At 43.2% G+C, this 19,192-nt stretch overlaps 1 protein-coding gene across 7 annotated transcripts in view; it reads right to left on the bottom strand.

Moving 5' to 3' along the window:
* The window catches only part of tle2a (TLE family member 2, transcriptional corepressor a), a 50,791-nt gene extending 33,131 nt beyond the window's left edge, over nucleotides 1-17,660 (bottom strand). For 6 of the 7 annotated variants that reach the window (XM_089000981.1, XM_089000984.1, XM_089000985.1 and 3 more), the window contains exons 1-2: nucleotides 17,146-17,660; nucleotides 2,282-2,442 (exon numbers count right to left, since the gene is read on the bottom strand). In XM_089000981.1, the coding sequence (XP_088857107.1) occupies nucleotides 2,282-2,442; nucleotides 17,146-17,169 (185 nt within the window). In that variant the 5' untranslated portion in view covers nucleotides 17,170-17,660. The remainder of the gene's footprint in view (nucleotides 1-2,281; nucleotides 2,443-17,145) is intronic. The other variant, XM_089000983.1, reaches the window with a different exon arrangement.
* Nucleotides 17,661-19,192: the final 1,532 nt, after the last annotated feature.

Here is a 19,192-nt window from a genome sequence, read left to right as displayed (position 1 = left end):
CCAGGTGGCCGACAACTTATTACAAGAAAGTAAGTTTTTTTTTTTTTTTTTCAAATTAAACGTTTGTTTTATTCAATAAAGCAAAAGCTACAAGCAGTAGTATGCAAATTGCCAAACGAACGTTCATTTGGCAATTTGCATACTCGGCACCGGCAGCCAATCAGAAGCCTGCTTCGCACTACACCCTGACTGAAAAGTGTACTTGAGAGTTTTGAAAGCCTCTTAGAAAGACGAGTCCATGTAGCCCTGAGCAGACAGCACAATGCTAACATTGTGCACCATGATGACAAACGATAACTGGAGCAAAATCGTCAGCAAGTGATATTTACCATAAATTAGGCACGGGAGCATTTGGGGTAGGTACTTCCTTAATTTTAAAAAATCCAATGTTTTTTTTTGGTGATTAGATGTCGTTTGGTTTTAAATTGTGAAAAATGGGGCAGGGAACTTTATGACGAGAGTTGTCTTCCTGGGTCCACTAACTTTTTGTCATGAGTTTCAGACACTGTAATTTGCAAAATAAAACATTACCAGATTACATCCATCTATGACTTACTCTTGACGCATGTCAAAACGCTCGTCTAGGTCACGTGATACATACCGCTAAAATTAGCCCACCGTAAGACAGCAAAATGAGTAAAAAACAAACGTCTTTGGAAAGTTTCCGTGAGAATATTGTCTGACATTAAACTGGTCCGTGGCACAAAAAAAGGTTGGGGACCACTGTTCTATTGGATTGATTTCGCGGTCCGAATAAAATGATGTGGTGGGCCTTGACTTTGAAACCTGTGGCCTAAAATTATTCAGACCACCATTTACCATTTTTATGACCTTAACATCGGCTGGCGATAAACTGTGGCGCTTTCCGACTTGTGTAAAAATTCTGGTTATGTCACTAATGTAGGAACAGAAGAACTCCCTCGAAAATGAGGGCTCCACGTACGTGACCATTTGACTTTGACAAAATGAATCCCTTACATTCAGGAGTGCGTGTCAAAATGATTAAAAGCTTCATATGCGTGCCAAAGGAATAGGTTACGAGCAGCCCGCCCGGAAAAGAACAAAAAACAAAAAACATCCAATCCATCAGAGAAATGAATCCACATAGTTCAATCTGTTGCACTGGCAACAACTATGCTGGTGGTCAAGATTTAGAATCTTCCCTTTGCATATTTTTCTCGGAAATCATCCCCCAAATCGCTTAAGAAGGAATCTGCGGCACACCCATTCAAAATCTTTTCAATTCAATTATTGTGTATTTAGCAAGGTGTGTTTGGCACAAGGGCACCGGTCCAGCTGTTTCCTAACACACGAAATGATGCCAGCAGGGCTGATTCACGCGCCAACAATGCCTTGATTTGCCACGATCTATCCAAAGGGTGCTCCACACATATTTTGGTATTTGACGTAAGGATGTGGCTATAACTGAAGCTTACCCGTTGTAACGTTGGCTAACTATTTTCCCGATGTTCAAGAAGACTGTGATGTAAAAAAATGTGTGGGATCTTTTGCCACTAACATACATAAAGTGCCCTCTCAACAGAGTGACAATAAATGTGTCAAAATACACACCTTGAAATGAATTTGGTTCTGGAAGTCAAGATGCGTTTTCCATGTAAATGCCCTAATCGTTTCCAAGCCCCCGAAAATTCAGACATAAATGTTTCTTAAAGCGAAAAAATATATACAAATATGAGTTATTACTGTGTCCTCATTGCTTTTTTTCCATTTTTGAACAATTCACCAACTCATGGATTACCAGGACCCCCGACACAATTGTGCCAAAGGAGAAATGGCTGCGCAAGAACACGTGTGTATGTGTGTGTGTGCGTGTGGAGACACACACATCCAGGGTTTTGAGCGAAGCTGCCGTAGCCACAGGGGTAAGAAGACTGTAAATGGGAGCGTGTACAAAAGAAGTTTGAAGTGGGACAGAAAAGAGGAGGGCGGGGACGAGGATACTGGTAAGCAAATTCAAAGCAGGATGAGAGGAGGATAAGAATGAGGGGAGTGAGGGGGGGGAGGGGCACAAAGGTGTGCCAAAAGGATGGTGGGGCATAGGGGCGCCACAGCTAAGCCCAAATCCTTCATTCAAAGACTGCGTCTTTCTACACACCAACCGAGTAATAAACATCACACACATTGTTTGTGTGTATATACACTCAAAGTCTAATGCAGTGGTGACGAATGAGCCATTTTTCTGACATGAAAAATAACATCATATCATCCGTAGCTGTTGTGTTTCATAATGCTCTGTTTTTGCTTGAAATGTGATACGCACCTGTGGTACTGAGTCTGTAGGAACTGGAACTCCTCCTTGATACGGTCCAGAGTCTCTGGATACGTCAGTTTCAGAGACTGGGGGGTGCCCGATGCGGCCGCGGCGGCTGCGGCGGCTGCCACCACGGAAGCCGAAGAGCCCGGGGGTGGCTGGAGAGGTGCCTGAGGACAACGACAACACACACAAGCAGGATTGACATGTGACAGTGGGGGCACTTGCATGGCGGGTGGCGGGCAGTCTGTTAGCAAGTGCAATCGCTAACGCTGCCAGATGTGAATAGGTCGCAAAGACTTGGGAAGGTGTGGGCGGGGGAAGGGGTGGGAGTGTTCATGGAGCGCATGAGATTCTTAGCCAAATGAGCACTCATTGTTTCATTGCAGCTAAAAGAAGTGGGGGACGCTAGTGGGTGGGGAGGGGGACCTCGTAAAGGCTGAAGAGGCTTTTGGAACCCCAGTGCTTTTGGCTTCCTTCTCTGCGGGGTCCAGAGCAATTAGGAGGCTACAAGCATAAGTGTAATGCTGCAGGACAAGCAGACAAAAGAAGGCTGAGCGCCGGGCTGGGAGGGTGGCGGGGTAGGGGGGGTATTCAAAGGGGGTGCTCCCCCGTCTGTCCGTCTATCTGGCTCTGTGTCAACATCACAGAGCTCACTGGCCCACGGGGATGGAGAGTTCCCAAGTTTACAGGCGATTCAAGTAACACTGTGAAATTATGGAGCACTTGACTAGTGAAGAACACCCCCAACCAAAAAACTCAAATAATTCCACTTTGAACAATGATTATGACTTATTTGAAACTAAATGAGGTCAGCCTGGTGGTTCAATAGCCTTAGCCTCCTTATGTGGAGTTTACATGCTCTCCCCGGACCTGTGTGGGTATTCTCTGGGTAATCTGGTTTCATCCCATTGCACAAACATGTATGGCAAATTGATGGCACACTAAAATTGTCTCAAGGTGGGAATTTTACCATGGATGGTTGTTCGTCTCTGTGTGCTCTGTGATTGGTTGTCAACTGGTTTGGGTATGTCCAAGAAAATGTGACAAAAATGTATTCATGTCATCAATATACAACAAAATTCGATCAATTATATAGTTGGGTCATGTACATTCCGCAGCAAAAATGGTTTATAAGCATATTGAATAGATCGAAATGAGAAATGTTGGGAAAATTCTCTGAACAGTGGGATTTTATCCCAAACAAAATTGGACTCCCTGGTTTTAAGAGTATAACATGCTTTCCTAAGGATTGCTTTCCATTTCTAATCACCCAAATTCACCCAAAGCCTTTCAATGCTTAGCCTATTACTAAAAACACAAACGCACGGAAGAATTTAAAAACAAATTTTGGATCAAATGTGGAGAAGTATTCATCATTGCTGCGGAATTATACAGTTGACTTGCATCTTTTTTTTTTTGCGTCACATACTTCCCCTTGCACTGTATATGTTTCTTTTCAAATGTCTTGGAGGTCATTCACTATACCCGCAGTTTTTCCAGCCTTTATCCGCCCCACCGGGGTTATTTGTTCGATGTCCTTAACGTCCTTGTGAAACATGAATCATCCGGCGGACATGTTTGTCCAGTCACATGAAAAGATCCCTCGTCTGTATCCATGCCAGATCCCCTTCAGATGTGACCAATCGACACTGAAGCTGAGAAACGCTCAAATCTTATCCCCCCCCCCCCATTATAGCATCAGAATATCGACGGCGAGTCGACTAATGACGGCGGCGCCTTTGAAAACGGGTTCTTCTCACATCTGAGCGTCGTGCACATCAGCAACACATTAGCTTTAATTAACGGCAACATCACTCAGCCAGGATGCCAAAAAACATGGTGGCGCTTTCCTGGTGAGAGGTGGGGTAGGGATGGGGGGATATGGGGGATGAAAGCTGTGAAAATCAAACTCACATGTTGACATGACAGCGGCACAACGTGCCAATGACAGTCAAAATGCGGCAGATGTTGGAAAAAGAAACCTAGATAAAAAAGAAGATAAATAATGTCACCTTTTTCTCCGCCTTTAATATGAACTATAACCTGTACAATTAATTGAAAAAAATTAACTAAGAAACAAATACAGAACAAATTAGGTGGTTAAATTAGGTGGTTACACAAGTGTGCACACCCCCTTCTCTACTTCTTATGTTGCTATAGTTACAACGAAGCGGTAATCATATTCAAACTTTTCTTCAAGCCGTGGTCCGTAGGGAGCTGCCATGACCTTACGCCCTGTTCACTTGCTCACGAAAGAAAAAAAAAAGCCGTTTTGTATGCGATTTGAAATGAAGAAGCTCGTCAACAGCACACCGCGCCATGCTAAGTGTAGTGTCTGCCATTCCCGCAGAGGGCTGTGTAAGGAAGGGCATCCAACGTAAAAGCTTGGTCAAAACAAATATGCAAATCAAACCTCTGAAGATGGAGGACACTGATTCTCTGTGGCAACCCCTTGAAGGGAAAATCCAAAAGGAAAGAAGACTCACTGCCATTCCCGAATTTATTCGGGAATTGAAAAGCACGATGTGGAGAGCCATTCCTCAATTTGTTTGGGTTTTTCTTTTTCTTGCAGGGGGTGCCGATAAGCTCTGAACAGATCTCTGGCAATGTTTTCCCCTTCCGCATGGGGCAGCATTTAACTTTTGTTCAGCCGCCCCCATTTCAACCTCAGATAACACCAGACTCATACAATTTTAGAATTAACTCATCTTTTCTGATGAAAGAAGAGAGTCTAAAGTTTCTTACACTGCATTGAATATTTATGTCGTCCTAAAACTTAATATTCTGTGGGTCCTGCAATTTGAGTAAAAATGACAAAAACCCTGGCACTGAAGTGGACACATTTTTGCACATTGTCTAGCAGTGAATGAGTTAAGATCTCCTTATCAGTCAGAAGAAGGGAACAAAATAATGTCCAAAACATTAAATACCCCATGGGACACAGTGAAGAATGTAAAGTGCAGATACCCTCCACCCCCGCAGCCCCAAAACAAGCCACAACAGTAACATTACCAAGATTTGGTTGCCCCTCAAGTCAACCAAGCTGCCAAGAGGCCGAGCTCAACAAAGCGGCCGTGAAGATTGCGCGACCAGTTACACGTGACAATAATTTTCCCCTTTCTTCATGGCGCAGTCTCGAGGGGGACGAAGTGGACGGAAGCGAGCCTTATCTTCCAAAATGACGACCACTAGAGTCCGGATAAGATGCACGCTAAAGAGTTTGAATGAGGTCATGAAAGGGAAAGGAGAATAGATAACAGATGTAAGATACAAGGTCCGAGGCGACTGGCGACCCAGAAAGTTGGAACCGCTAGGAAAACAGAAAGACGCTAACCAAACGGCGTCAATATGTTGGCCCCATCCTCAACAAATTGCACATTACACAGAAGAAAACTCACTTCGAACCTTTCAAGGGAGGCGACAAAAGGCGTAAAAGGCACACCGAAAAGTCTTCATTTTATTCAAACGATGACAATGCGCCATATGTGAAGTAAGATTGAGCCACAACAGGTCTCACGACGACTGTCAGCAGCCACGACCTCCTTTCCCCCCATAGAAGTAGTAGTGCACGGTGCATGCTGGGATATATAAAACATTGTTTCATTTCAATAATCTCTTAAATTTACTTCACCTGGCGGATTTTTGTCTTTATTTTATTGTTATTATTATTATTATTTGGGGAAATTAAGGCATTTTTTTGTTTGCTTTTGTGTTTCATATCTCAAGAAAAACAAATTGTTTATCTCAGAAACATTTTAAAGCCAAAATATTCCATGAAAACCCCCATAAGGAAAATAACTTGAAGAATGGTAATCTCTGAAAATATATATTCTTTTATTGTGATCAACTGATAAAACCCTGGAATAGTTCAGCTCATAAAAATACCATGCTATACCATTCAGCAATTTCTATTTTCGTGTTTGACATCAAAAATCATTGAAGGTGCGCCTTTGTCCGGAAAATACGGATCTATGTTTTTTTTTCTCTCTCATGAGCGAAAGGGGAGAGTGACATGTTGATAAGTTTTGGGTGTATAAAATTAAGTGATTTTTTTTAAATGGCGGGAGTGTATTTTTTTAATATATTAACTCATTCACTGCCATTCCCGGATTTATTCGGCAAGTGAAAAGCATGACATGAAGCGCCATTTCCGAATTTGTTCGGGTTTTGGTTTTTCTGCGGGGGAGGAAGTGCCAATAAAGCGCTGGTAAGACCACTGGCATTGTTTTTCCCTCCCACGAGGGGGCAGCAATTGCCTATTGTACAGCCGCCCCCATTTCAAGCTCAGATAAGTCCAGACCCATATAACTTAGGAATTAACTCTTTTTTTTTCAGATGAACGAAGAGAGTCTAAGGCTTCTTACACTGAATTGAATGTTTATGCAGTCCTAAAAGTCAATATTCTGTGGCTCTTGCAATTTGAGTGAAAATGACAACAACCCTGGTACTGCAGTGGACACATTTTGGCGCGTCTGGCATTGAATGAGTTGCCTAAAATGGCATTCGCCGAACACCATAACACGATAGGAAGTGCCTGCAGCTCCCGATGACTGAGGTTAACGCACAACGTTGCGTGACAATAGAAGTTATTATGGTCAGAGAAAAAATTATAATTAAAAAAAATCTTTACAATACGCGAATGCATCATCGCTGTACGACTCTTGAGCTCCGCCGAGACAATAGAGCAGACGTTCAAACGAAAGCACTTGTGGAGTCTGCAAACAATGTGGCCGTGCCCGCTGTTTTCATTTGAGTTGCCTTCATACCGCTAGCAACAAAACCACAATGACCTCACATCCTTGCTCGCCAACCATGTGTGTGACCGCGCACAGACACAAACACACCCTCAAACACACACACACACACACACACATACCCTGGGAGTAGACAACACACCCACACACGCCACCTCAGACAGCGGATGCGTACAAGATACGGCTTTTCCGCAAGTATTTACGAGCACATGTGCTCTTTATTGCTTTCTCATGAGCGGCCTACTACGTGCAAATCTACAATCAAGGATCTCGATTGTCACGCCGGAATACGGTTTGCGCGTGGATGTAGAAATGGAGCTGTTATTGCAAGGGTGTGCGTGATGTGGGGGTTAAACAAATTAACTGAGTCCTTTCTTGTATTTTCTTCTGAAGCCTAACAGAGAAAAACTTTGTGTTAAAAGCCATCACATTCTTTTCACACATGCAAATGCACTTTGACATGCTTGCTCAGCACCCTCCTAACCCCCCACCCAAGAAAAGGGATCAAAGATCGTCCGTAACCGCAGCACTTCTCTGGCAATCATCGCTCGCTTGACGACTTTTGTCTTTTTCTGCAGTGTGCTGAGCCTTGCTAACTGTTACTACACCCCTCACCGCAGAAAGATTTTCAATCCAGCCTCTCTTGTGCACAAATTACATTGTCGCCACCGCTTGCCTTTCGCAGTGCTCGGCCTATTCGTCAGGCCACAAATTATACTGCTTCACCCACACAACACCCTAAACACCTGCCAAATTCCGCCAAAACAGTTTCTGTACGCGCAGCTTCCCCATTTAAGTCCTGGTCGGCCACAGGAAACCTGAACGTATCATCCAAACTATATGCATTAAACAATTGCGTGTGGCTGTGTATGTGTTCAAGAGACATTTGATTCAAAATGAGACTGTGGAGTATAATGTTGCATCGTCAATAGCGATGCAACCTGGTATGCTAATGTTAGCGCAATGATTTTTGTATTTTTGTCCTTCAAGATGCCGTGCAAGGATGACAAAGCCTTATATCTTAAGACCATATTTTCCACATGATAAGGCATGGTTTCAATTAATGGCCTATTTTTTATTTGTCTTTTATAATATATATGGTGCACTGCATTATAATGTGCAATGAATATAAGCTACAATAATGGCCGTGGTTGGGCTCTGGATTCACTAGATGGAGCTAAGCTAAATAAGATATGATACAATACAGCTTTATTTGAAGCGCTCACAAATGCTGCACCGGTAACAGAACACTGTATTGAAAATACCATATCAAATCAATTCAAACATTGATCCATATAAGGTGCATCTAATGATAAAGTGCAAGTTCAGCTTTTGAGAAAATCGAATGTGTTTAGGTGTGCCTTGTATTGCAGAAAATATGGTAATTTGTGTCCTACAAATAAATAAACTAATAAATTGACAGAGAAATATATAAATAACTGCACAAACAAACAAACAAACAAACAAATAAATAAATAAGGGCATATCGGGCAGAGTAAAGATCACTGGATATCATGGACAAACTAAGTTTATCTTGGCTTGTCTAATAATGTTATAGAAAATATACCCATGACTGCCAAATGAAAAAATCTGGAAGCCATGTATTAGGGTTGACAATGGTTTAACATTAAAGTGACACTTCTGATTTCAAAGTACAGTGGGCCCATTTGTACCCAACAACCATCTGGAACGAAGGGACGGCGTGTCAACAAACTGTTTGTTAAACGCCTCCCTGAGAAGCAACAGCCTCATTTGCAGTGTTTTAAATTGTCTCCCTCCAAGGAAGACAAAAAGTCAAACGAGCGCAACAGCATCACTCTATTTGGCTGTGAGCTGGAGAAACGTGCTGCTAATCTCTCAATGACTCTGCCACTTATAGGGGTGGGGCAGGCAGCCAGGCACCTGTTTCATTAGCACCATACATCTCTTCTTTCTCACCCACCTCCCCTACTCCCGCCTTCCCAAAGCCTTATTTCTCCCACAAGCCTCCTTATTCAAATTTCCCCGCTGTCGGCCCACATTAGCCGATAGCCACGGTTTGCCTTGTCAGCCCCCTTAATTGCTATTGGTGGCTTCCTTTATGAGGTAACCACCCTTCCCCCAACTCGTTTGCCAATTCCACCGAGACCCACCTCCACGGCGCAGTGCGTGTAAACCGGCGAGCTCCATAGACTCATTTCTTTCAATTTCTCCTGCGCTATCTTCTTTGCCCTCTAACCAACCATTAGCTGAGCAAAAGAAGAAGAAAAAAAGGGGGGGTGGGGGGTAAGGGCTGCTTGATCGATAGCCACCCTCACACGTGGGCAGCCCCGATGAGAAATAGCTCAAGTCGAGTGGCCTAAAGGTAAAGTGCTGCGGCAACTAACCCACTAACCAGCTCGATTTTGGAGGCGCTTCTCAGAGTGGGAGGAACAATACCCGCAAAAGGCTGCAGAAGTCAGTGGGTGACTGACAATTTTTATGAGCTTTGCTGTGACCTATTCTGGAGCGAAAAAAGAAATATATTCAAAAATAAAAATAAAAAATACAGACTGTCATAACTGTGTACACGAGATGCCACGCTAAAAAATTATGTGGCAGGCCGGATTTGGCGCCCGGGCCTTGACTTTGACACCTGTGCAATAGCACATACAAGAGAATAACATTTTTGTATTTCGGAGGGGAGCTAAATTTGACCTGGGTTGTTAGTGGAAGTTGAAATAAAAGGCAGGCAGGGGTGTCGCTCATTTTTACGGCGGATTACACTGTCATTACGGGTCGTCACCGCCGGCCGTTATGACTGAAATCAAATATTTCACCTATCTTATTGTATTATTAACGATACACAGCAAATTAATAATATTACTCTTCATTTATAAGCCCCTTTCAAAACTCTCAAGGTCGGTTTACAGTAACGGGATAGGTTTTTCTGTGGGTGAGCAGCGGCAGCCACACGCGCCAATTGACGGATAGGTAGTTTGGAAATTGAAGGTTGGGGATAGTTGTCAAACTATTGATCGAGTTAGTGTCAAAATGGGAACAAACATTCTTACCAGTATCAAGATTATTCATTTGAATTTTTGCAGGAATCATTGGAGTTATCACGATTCTGCTATGCTGGCTACATTAAAGGCCCACCACTGTATTTCAAACCCCGGCTGGGCCTCGCGTTTGACATCTGCCATCCAGGGACATTCCAAATATTTAGGTGGGGCTCACGTTTGTGCCAGAACTCTGGATTGGCCACACTTTGTATTATTGAGCAACTTGGATGCTGAAATTCTTTCGTTGACTCTTAAGTCGGCGACAAAAAAGTCCATTCAACGACACCAACGGCAATGTAAAACATCAATGAAACGCTTTGATGGCCAGTAACACGACCAGACATGCAACAACGGTACATACGAAGCGATTACATCGTGTCTTCTGGTTAACAGCTCTATGTAGTATGTCTTTATTAAGTCATTTGCTGAAAAGCGGTTTTCATTGCTCCCGGAAAATCTTCTTTTGCTTTCGGCTTTTCCCTTCAAGGAGTCACCACAGCAAATCAGTGTTCTCCATCTTTAGAGGTTTGATCCGCATGTTTGTTTTGGCCAAGCTTATAAATGGGCAAAATAACAGTGGTTAAGGAATCCACACAATGCAATTATTTACGATTCGATTGCCACAAAATAACAGCCAGAAACAAACGAATGTGTTATTGGCATACAACTTTCGAACCTTTCCGGTCAACAAGAACGTAGATCTTTAGCCAAGTCTCTTTCCGACACTTTTTTAAACGATACATACAATACAATACAAATCAATACAACAAGGGTGCCAAACTCATTTTTTGGCGCAAGTTACATTGTAGTTACGGTTTCCTGATGGAGGGCCATTATGAATTTGGGGAAGCCATTAGTGTTTTAGCCCCTCATCATCTTACATATAGAGCGCACATCAAATTAACGAATAAACAGTTTTCAAATTTAAAGGAAAAATAATGACTGTTGTTGTAATTTACATGGGACAATTTGAAATTTTGGTTCGGATTTTCACAAGCACCATGGAATTTCACAACTTCGATTTGCTTTCGCGGGCCAAATAAAATGATGTGGTGGGGATGATCTGGCCCCCAGGCTTTGACTTTGACACCTGTGCAATACAATTTCCGTGCTTACTGAATGAATTCAACCCCCCGCGCCCATCCCCAAAATTAAACTTGCTTACATTGGTAATCAAATCAAAGGCAGTTTATCGTGGTGTCTCAAAAGTACAGAAAACGTACACTTCATTGCAGGGCGGGGATCTGTTGTCGCCCACTAACAGTGGCTGAGCAGTATATGTAACGATACAGTATATGCAAAGACTCACAGAAGTGTCCATTAGGAACCACCCCCCTCCCTCACCACCAACACAAAACGAGGGCATTGTCCTGTAGAAAATGGAGGGAAAGGGCAGTTGGGATTATTACAAAACGGCACAGGATGATCATTTGAGTAGATACAAGATTAGCAATGCTTTGTGGTGACGGTAACAAAGGCCATAAAAAAAGGTCATTTAATTCCAAAAAACATTTGATATAGTGTGATTAATTCTAAAAGTATTCTCATGAAAGCACTACATGACTAATTTACGTAGTGTGTGATGCTCACGATCCGTCGTATGACGTTCACATGAGCTCTTGGGGGATGAAGGAAGGGGGATAGATGTAACTTTTGAGCAGGGGGGTGAGCGAGTACCGATGCGTGTGGGAGCAAGGAAGGATACAATGGTGAATATGCATCTGCATCAAAAAATAAAGGGTTGTGTTCATAGTTTTTTGCCATTTTCCAAAAATTACTTTTGTACATTCATCAAAAGTACCAGTGGAATCAATACTCCATTAGTACTCTATGAATAAATACCAATCCTGGCATCAGTCTAAAAAAAGTGGTCAAAGTAGGTTTTAGACATTTGAAGCCTGAAATTAATGTATTGCTAATCTTGTTGTTTTAGGCACCTTGTTTTTTATTTATTTGTTTTTTTTCTCTCTCCAATGAGTCAATTGACAGCAGGCTTTCTACTCGTCCGTCTGCTATCGACACTGTGGAGCACTGAAATGTCTGGCCAACATGGACACACAGTCTTTATAGATTTCTGTGGTTCCCCAAAGTTGAAAATAAGTTGGTCGCGGTCGAGAACGGCGGTTAGCCTCACTAGCTTCGGCTATTCCGATCACTACGAGTCTTAAAATATTCAGAGTAGCAAGATCATGGGATTGCTTGTGAAGAACGAGTGCAGAGGCACCAAATGAAGCTTCATTTTCTTCACTAGAATGTTCTGCCTAATCATCCGTGAACAATTACCATGACGCTAATGAAAACACAAAAAGCATCAACACTTGTCACATCATCTAACGATCGTACTGCACGGTATTGTCATACGAGTATTGGATAGGTAGCATTTCGGCTAACGTTCCAGTCACCACCAGAACAACTAAATTATATCATTCAATGCGATAAACAAAGAAATGCTCAAATATCAAGTAGCCGACATGATGAAAATTGAACGCTCATTTCTTTCTTGAGGGCAAAAGTATCTATGAGAAAGAAAAAAAATCCCGCGCTACGAACCGTTGCTCTGCACCGCTCATAAATCAAGTGAGACAACTGTTTATAGTTACAATTTCAAATAATGATACATTTGAAGATGCCAGTCTCATTTGCATTTATATCACCTATATGGTATGGAATTTGCCATAGCAGCCTAATAAGCGGCACACCGGCAGGTTAGGGCTTAGGCTTCAGCGGATGAAACCATGTGTAAAGTTGATGGGCCTCTTGCTCTGAGGTGAGAAGCGGAGCGATTGCCTGGTTGCACGGTCTCGTGTGTACCAAAAAAGTAACAGGGTCATGCTTTTCTCCGACCAACGCCGCCGCAGCAGACTGGGATGCCTGCCCGTTCCGTTTAAGATGTGGTTTGGAGCCTCTCGCAGGAACACAGCAAGGAGAGGCTGGATGAGAGGGATCGGGTTTGGAGCGTAAACCGCAGAGCCGCAGTCAGCCTCCTACCCTGTCTTCCTGCGGGGGCCCTCTTACTACACGCACAGCTGCCGGTGGTCACAAGATCACAGCAAAGGAAGTGCAGTGGGGTTGAGAGGAGGGGGGTTCGAAGGACGATAAGCATGCGATGCCGCATCAAATCTGCCCAATTTGTCACTTAAAATCATTACATTTCATATATATTTATTTTATTCACCTGAGGAAGAAATGTGAGTTAATTCACAATTGCGTGTCTAATCTGTTTCCGTAGCGAGGGGACATGAATGTCAAAACAAGTGTTGGGGGTGTGGGGGTGCGTGTCAGAGGCATGGAGATGAGGGTTAGGCAAATGAGCGAGTCCTTAATTGATACTTGATGCAGTTAGGGGAGCGGTGTTTATGTATTTCAGTCAGCTCAAAAGTCCTCCACCTCACTTGATTGATGCAAATTAAAACCTGGGTACATTTCTGGGTACATTGTCCCATCCATCCATCCATTTTCTGTACCGCTTATTCCTCATCAGGGTCGCTGGAGCCTATCTCAGCTGTCTTGGGGCACCAGGCGGGGGACACCCTGAATTGGTTGCCAGCAGGGCACGCAAAGATGTACAAGAGTCACTCACACCACAATTTGGAGTGGTCAATCTGCCTGCCGTGTATGTTTTTGGAATGTGGGGGGAAACCGGAGGACCCGGAGAAAACCCACGCGAGCCCGGGTAGACCTCCACACAGGGAGGGCGGACCGGGACGCGAACCGGCGACCTCTGTACTGTGAAGCCGGTGTGCTAACCACTCGACTACCGGGCCGCCCTGCGACGTTGTCCCTTTAGAGCAGTGGTCTCAAACCCGCGGCCCCCGAAAGAATATTTTGCGGCCCGGCTTGATATGAAAGATTAATGTTAGTGCGGCCCGCATGATTGATATGAATGAAACGTGTGTGTGGAGCTGAACAAGTAGGCAAGAGAAGCCATGTTTAGGACAATTCATGTTCAATATTTTCTTTATGTTAAGAAAGTTAAAGGTTAAAGAACTGTGAATACAGACATTTGAAACTTTATTTAAAAAATTAGTTTTCCTGTGTTTTTTTTTTTTTTTTTTCAGTCGTCTGTATCTGCCTTATGATCATCATAATTATTTTATTTATTTATGACTGGTTAATTTATTTTTTATTCATTTTTCCATTTAATTCATTTTTTGTGTGATAAAAATAAAGAGTTTGAGAACATTGGAATGTTTTATCTGCGATTTTCTTGTGGAAATCCCGATGCGGCCCAGCCTCACCCAGACTCTGCCTCCAGCGGCCCTCAGGTCAATTGAGTTTGAGACCCCTGCTTTAGATAGAATGGCTCGTCATGGGATGGTGGGACTTCATGGCATTCGATTTATGGATTGACCATGGAAAAGTAGTACTTAAGAAGTTTACAATTTCCTCCTTTGGGGTACAATATTGTCGATGGGGGGTTCTCAAACTTTTTTTACGAGGAAGATTTTTTTTCTCAATGTTTTAACCGATACATTGAAATTTGTGTGGTGGGATTTCACAACGATTATCTGTCAAGTTAGGATGAGGGAGGAAGAAATTGGTTAACTCATTCACTGCCAGACATGTGCAGACGTGCAAAAATGTGTCCACTGCAGTGCCAGGGGTTTTGTCATGAATTCAAGGACCCACAGGATATTGAGTTTTCAGACGACATAAAGATTCAATGCAGCGTAAGAAACGTTACTCATCTTTCATCAGGAAAAAAAAAGTTAATACCTAAATTATATCGGTCTTGAGTTAATTGAGCTTGAAATGAGTGTGGCTGTCCAAAATACAATGCAATCCATATTGGTTTATATAGCACTTTAACAACAGCTGAAGCTGGAACAAAGCGCGATCATGGAAAAAAGGAGATGGTGCCCCCTGATGGCAGACAAAAAACATTGCCAAAGGCCATGGCCAGCGTTTTATCGGCACCCAAACAAGAAAAAAAAAAACACGCATACATTCGGAAATGGCACTCTACGTCATATTTTTTATTCCAGAATGAATTTGTGAATGGGTTAACAATGTTAGTTTTAGTTCCCATATATCAGTCTGCTTTTTTTTAATTGTACAACTTGACTTTTTCTAAATAGTGTTGCAAAACCTCAAACAACAAATGGATTCCAGAAATGCGTCTTTCAAACAAACGTTTAGAATGCTTTCGCATCACTACTTTCCTTTTTGTCCAGATCACCTGCTGATTGATTTATTTTATCATGGTCAACAACAAAAAGATGAACCCAAACACAACTAAAACGCTTATTAGGGGTCACATGTGAGCTGAAATCTATCCAAGACGACTTTGGGTGAGGGGCAGGACAAAAACTAAAATGGTCACCAGTAAATTTCAGGACATATACACAACCAAACGACAATTCTACTAAGAATGAAATATCTTCAATGAAACTTAAGTGCATTTTTTAGGAATGTGATAGCAAGGATGAAGGCCACACAAACCCGGAACGTCACAATTCTGTAGCTGACGTGCTAACCACAAAGACATCCGAGCAATACCGGAAACATACTGACACACCAGTTCATGTGGTTGACGGCAATCAATGTGGTCACACCTGAGTGAGAAAACCAAATAACAAAAAAAAAGGCTACAACTCTGATGACAACTACCCTTTGTACGCCAAAGACTATGGTTAGTATAACCGTCTGGTCTCAACGCTGATCTTCAAAAACATGTTTAGCTTTGCTATTGTGACCGCATCGAAAAGACAAAAGCGGCTTAAATGGCCACGGTTTGGATTTTAATCCCTGATCATCTTGCCTTCCTGTTGTTGCTAGGCGGTTACAATCAAGCCTACGCCCAAGATAAGATACTACGCTCAACAGTTGAGTCCCAGTAAGCGCTATAGGTACTTAAATACAGCAGGAGGGTGACAATAAGATGGCAAGAGGGAAATATGACTCGATCCCTCAGTCGGGCGATGTTCAAAAATAGCACGCTGGACTCCTTTTGAAAATCTTGTAAAAAGGCTGTATCAATATTTATGGCTTTCTAGGTAGTGTTGATGTGTTTTTGACATGGTAGTGATTTACGTTGGGAAAAAAAAACTAAAGATGCACATTCATTTAGCGAGCGCTCCATGTGAATGAAACTCTCAGGAAGAGACAATGACCGACAAAAAAGCATTATTTTTCATCTATTTAAATAACGGCATTATATTATACAAATACAAAATAAGCATCCGAGGTTCACTTTGTTTGGTCAAATTTGGGGTCACGGTTGACAAATCCGACAAATTACATAGGAGAGTTTGTGACTTGCTTTAAAAACAGTTAAATAATGTGGGAGTAATTGAACGAAAATGTTGTTAGCTAAGGTTAGCCAGTCACAAGGTTTGTGGATTGTATAAATGTTTATTTTGTTAGCGATTGTTCAATAAAGTGATTGAAAGTGGCTGTATGGTTGTATGACTACCTAGTCACTGTCCATTTCTTATATTTAGCCGTTTATCATTTTGTAGACATGTTTTTATGTATGCTAGCAGGAGAGTGTTGTTTGGATTCTTTTTTTTAAGTGTGAAACTTTGGACATTAACAATTTCTTTGCTTCTGTTTTGAGATTATTGCTAATCAATTTTCAGTAAACCTGTCGTATGTACAATTTGCAAATTTCCAATATGGACAGATTGCAAAAAAACAAGCGCAATCAGTAGAGGGATGACTTTACCATGCTTTTTAGACACCTTGTAAAGTGATTGTATGGATATTTTGGATTTCCGGACAGGACCAATATAACAAATACGGTATGTGGTGATGTAATTTCAAGTGGGTAAAACACAAGAACGGCACTTGCAAATGTGTCAACAAGCAAAGTTGAGTCACTTCACTAACTGGCTGTCGGTTATCAGAGCAAAAGGACAAACACATGCTCTCTTCCTCCTCCTCATCCATCCCTCCACTCCACGAGCGTGGAATCCGAATTACGGTTCACGGCTGTTGTGGAGAAGACACCCAAGTCTTAAAAGTTCGATGGACTTATTCAACAATCGAGCCCCGCCATTATCGGGCAACGAAAAAAAAAAAAAAAAAAAAAAAAAAAAAAAGAGTACCCGGAAATGGTACGATAAGCATTCCATGGACACTTCCTACTCACCGGTGCTCGGTTTTGTGGAAACATTCTGGCCGTCGAAGGTGCGTCTCCGTGCGATTATTTGTCCTTCTTGTCCCGCGGCGAGTCGAAAAAGCTGCGTCGAGGAATATGTAGAGGGGATTTGTTATTAAGATATATTTTCTCAGCTTGGAAGCTGTTCTTTTGGCTCGCTCATTCCTCGCTTTTCCTTTGTTCTGCCTACCGCGGCTCTCCTGAAACACCGCCGCCCCGCTCTCGACGCGTGAGGGCCGGGGCAGGAAGAGCAAGGAACCGGTCCTGCTTGGAAGCCTTCCACCTTGTCTCTCTCCGTTCAAGTCTCCCAAACTTGAGTATAGGTCCGGCTGCTCGGGCGATATCAGGTGGCGCGTCTCTCTCTCTGTGTCTCTCTCTTCCTCGCCTTTTCTTTTTCTTGGCGAAGAGGAGGAGCGGCTCGCGGACTGACACACTACAGCAGCGCATTGAATGCAGCCGCAGCCTCTTTTGTCTCCCTCGTTGGCCTGCACTCCTTTCACACAACACTCCCTCACCCTCTCTGCCCCCCCTCGCTTATCCTCAATGGGACACAACATGCAAGTTCTTCAAGGAAGGAGCGAGAGAGATGTGTGAGGGCAGGGGGGCTTAATATAACCCCCCACACTCACCCAGTTTGTTTTAAATAAAGATACACGTGCTGTTCAATGCCGTTATTTCAACCCTAAAAAGGTTGAGCTTTTTGTTTAATTGAGTTTACATAAACGCGATTTAGATTAGTCTACGTAATTAAAAAACACGTTTATTTAAAAATGGGGGAGGGGGCGAAGCTCCGTGGAATCGTTTTCAGTAATGATTGAATGAAAATCTCCACGTGGGTCTCGTCCTCGGGTGGTGCAAAGAGCCAATCGGCGTCGAGCAACCCCACGTGGGAATCAGGCTGCACTTCGCTGATTGGAGCGCATGGCTCTCGAACGTCAATCAAACACAACGAGGAGGTGTGGGGGAGCGCTTGAGTTAACCCCCTGTTGGCGACGAGGGGCGGTGCTTAGCGGTGTGGCTGCTTGTCGATGGAGATTCGGCGGTTTTCCGCTTTTCTCGCCACCAGCTTCGACGGTGCTTTGTTGAACATCTTCCATTTTGTCCTGGTTGGCGTGGAGATAAACCCGAAATATGTGCATCATCATCATCATCATCATCATCATCATCATCATCATCACCACCCACCCCCATTCCATTTCCTTGTATTTTGCTAATCACCGCCTCAGGGGAAGGATTGGAAGGGCCCACTGGTGATAATGTAGCAAACACACGTACACACACGCGCGCACACGCACACGCAAAACCACACGCATACAGAGACCCGTGATGTCTTCATTGTTGCAGGCTGGAACACGAGAATTATTCCAGCCAAGAAGGAAATAAATTGTAGAAAATTGGTATTCTGGTGGCAAGACCCCTTTAGCGCGGCTCATAATTAGAGAGAGATATTGAAAAAGCAATTTCTGACAGTGGAAATCACAACCTGCCAGAGGTGGAGTTGGAAAATATAGATGTGTGTGCACGTGTTTGTGTGCGGCTACAACTATGTGTGTGAGAAAAAGGGAAAGAAGGTGGGGGGGGGGGGGCGAAGGGGAGAGGGAGGAGGAAGAGAATAAAGGATGAAGGACAGCAGGGGGGATGCTGAGAAAGACGAGTCAGGGGGGGGGGGGTAGTGCACGGGTGATGAAAAATGTGTGTGTGTGTGTGTGTGTGTGTGTGTGTGTGTGTGTGTGTGTGTGTGTGTGTGTGTGTGTGTGTGTGTGTGTGTGTGTGTGTGTGTGTGTGTGTGTGTGTGCGTGTGTGTCCGCATGTGTGAGGGAATGGAAGAGGAAGAGAAGTGACTAGAAGGAAAAGCTGGAGAAGAGGACACCTTTTATTGCCATTTTTTACTGCCCAGTTGAATTTGAATGCACGCCATATCCAATTGTGGCATCAAATTTATTAGAATACAGTCATAGAGGAGAAATGTGACACATGTGAAGTAGCTTCATGTGGTGTGTAAGGAGTGGGATGCACAGCAAGCAGCAGTGAGGGCTTA

This window comes from Hippocampus bargibanti, linkage group LG07 (genome assembly GCF_051943395.1).
Source record: "Hippocampus bargibanti isolate YZ-2025 linkage group LG07, ASM5194339v1, whole genome shotgun sequence".
NCBI classification, from domain to species: Eukaryota; Metazoa; Chordata; class Actinopteri; order Syngnathiformes; family Syngnathidae; genus Hippocampus; species Hippocampus bargibanti.
The sequence above is the reverse complement of the archived record's forward strand: the minus strand, read 5'-3'. Positions and strand labels throughout refer to the sequence as shown.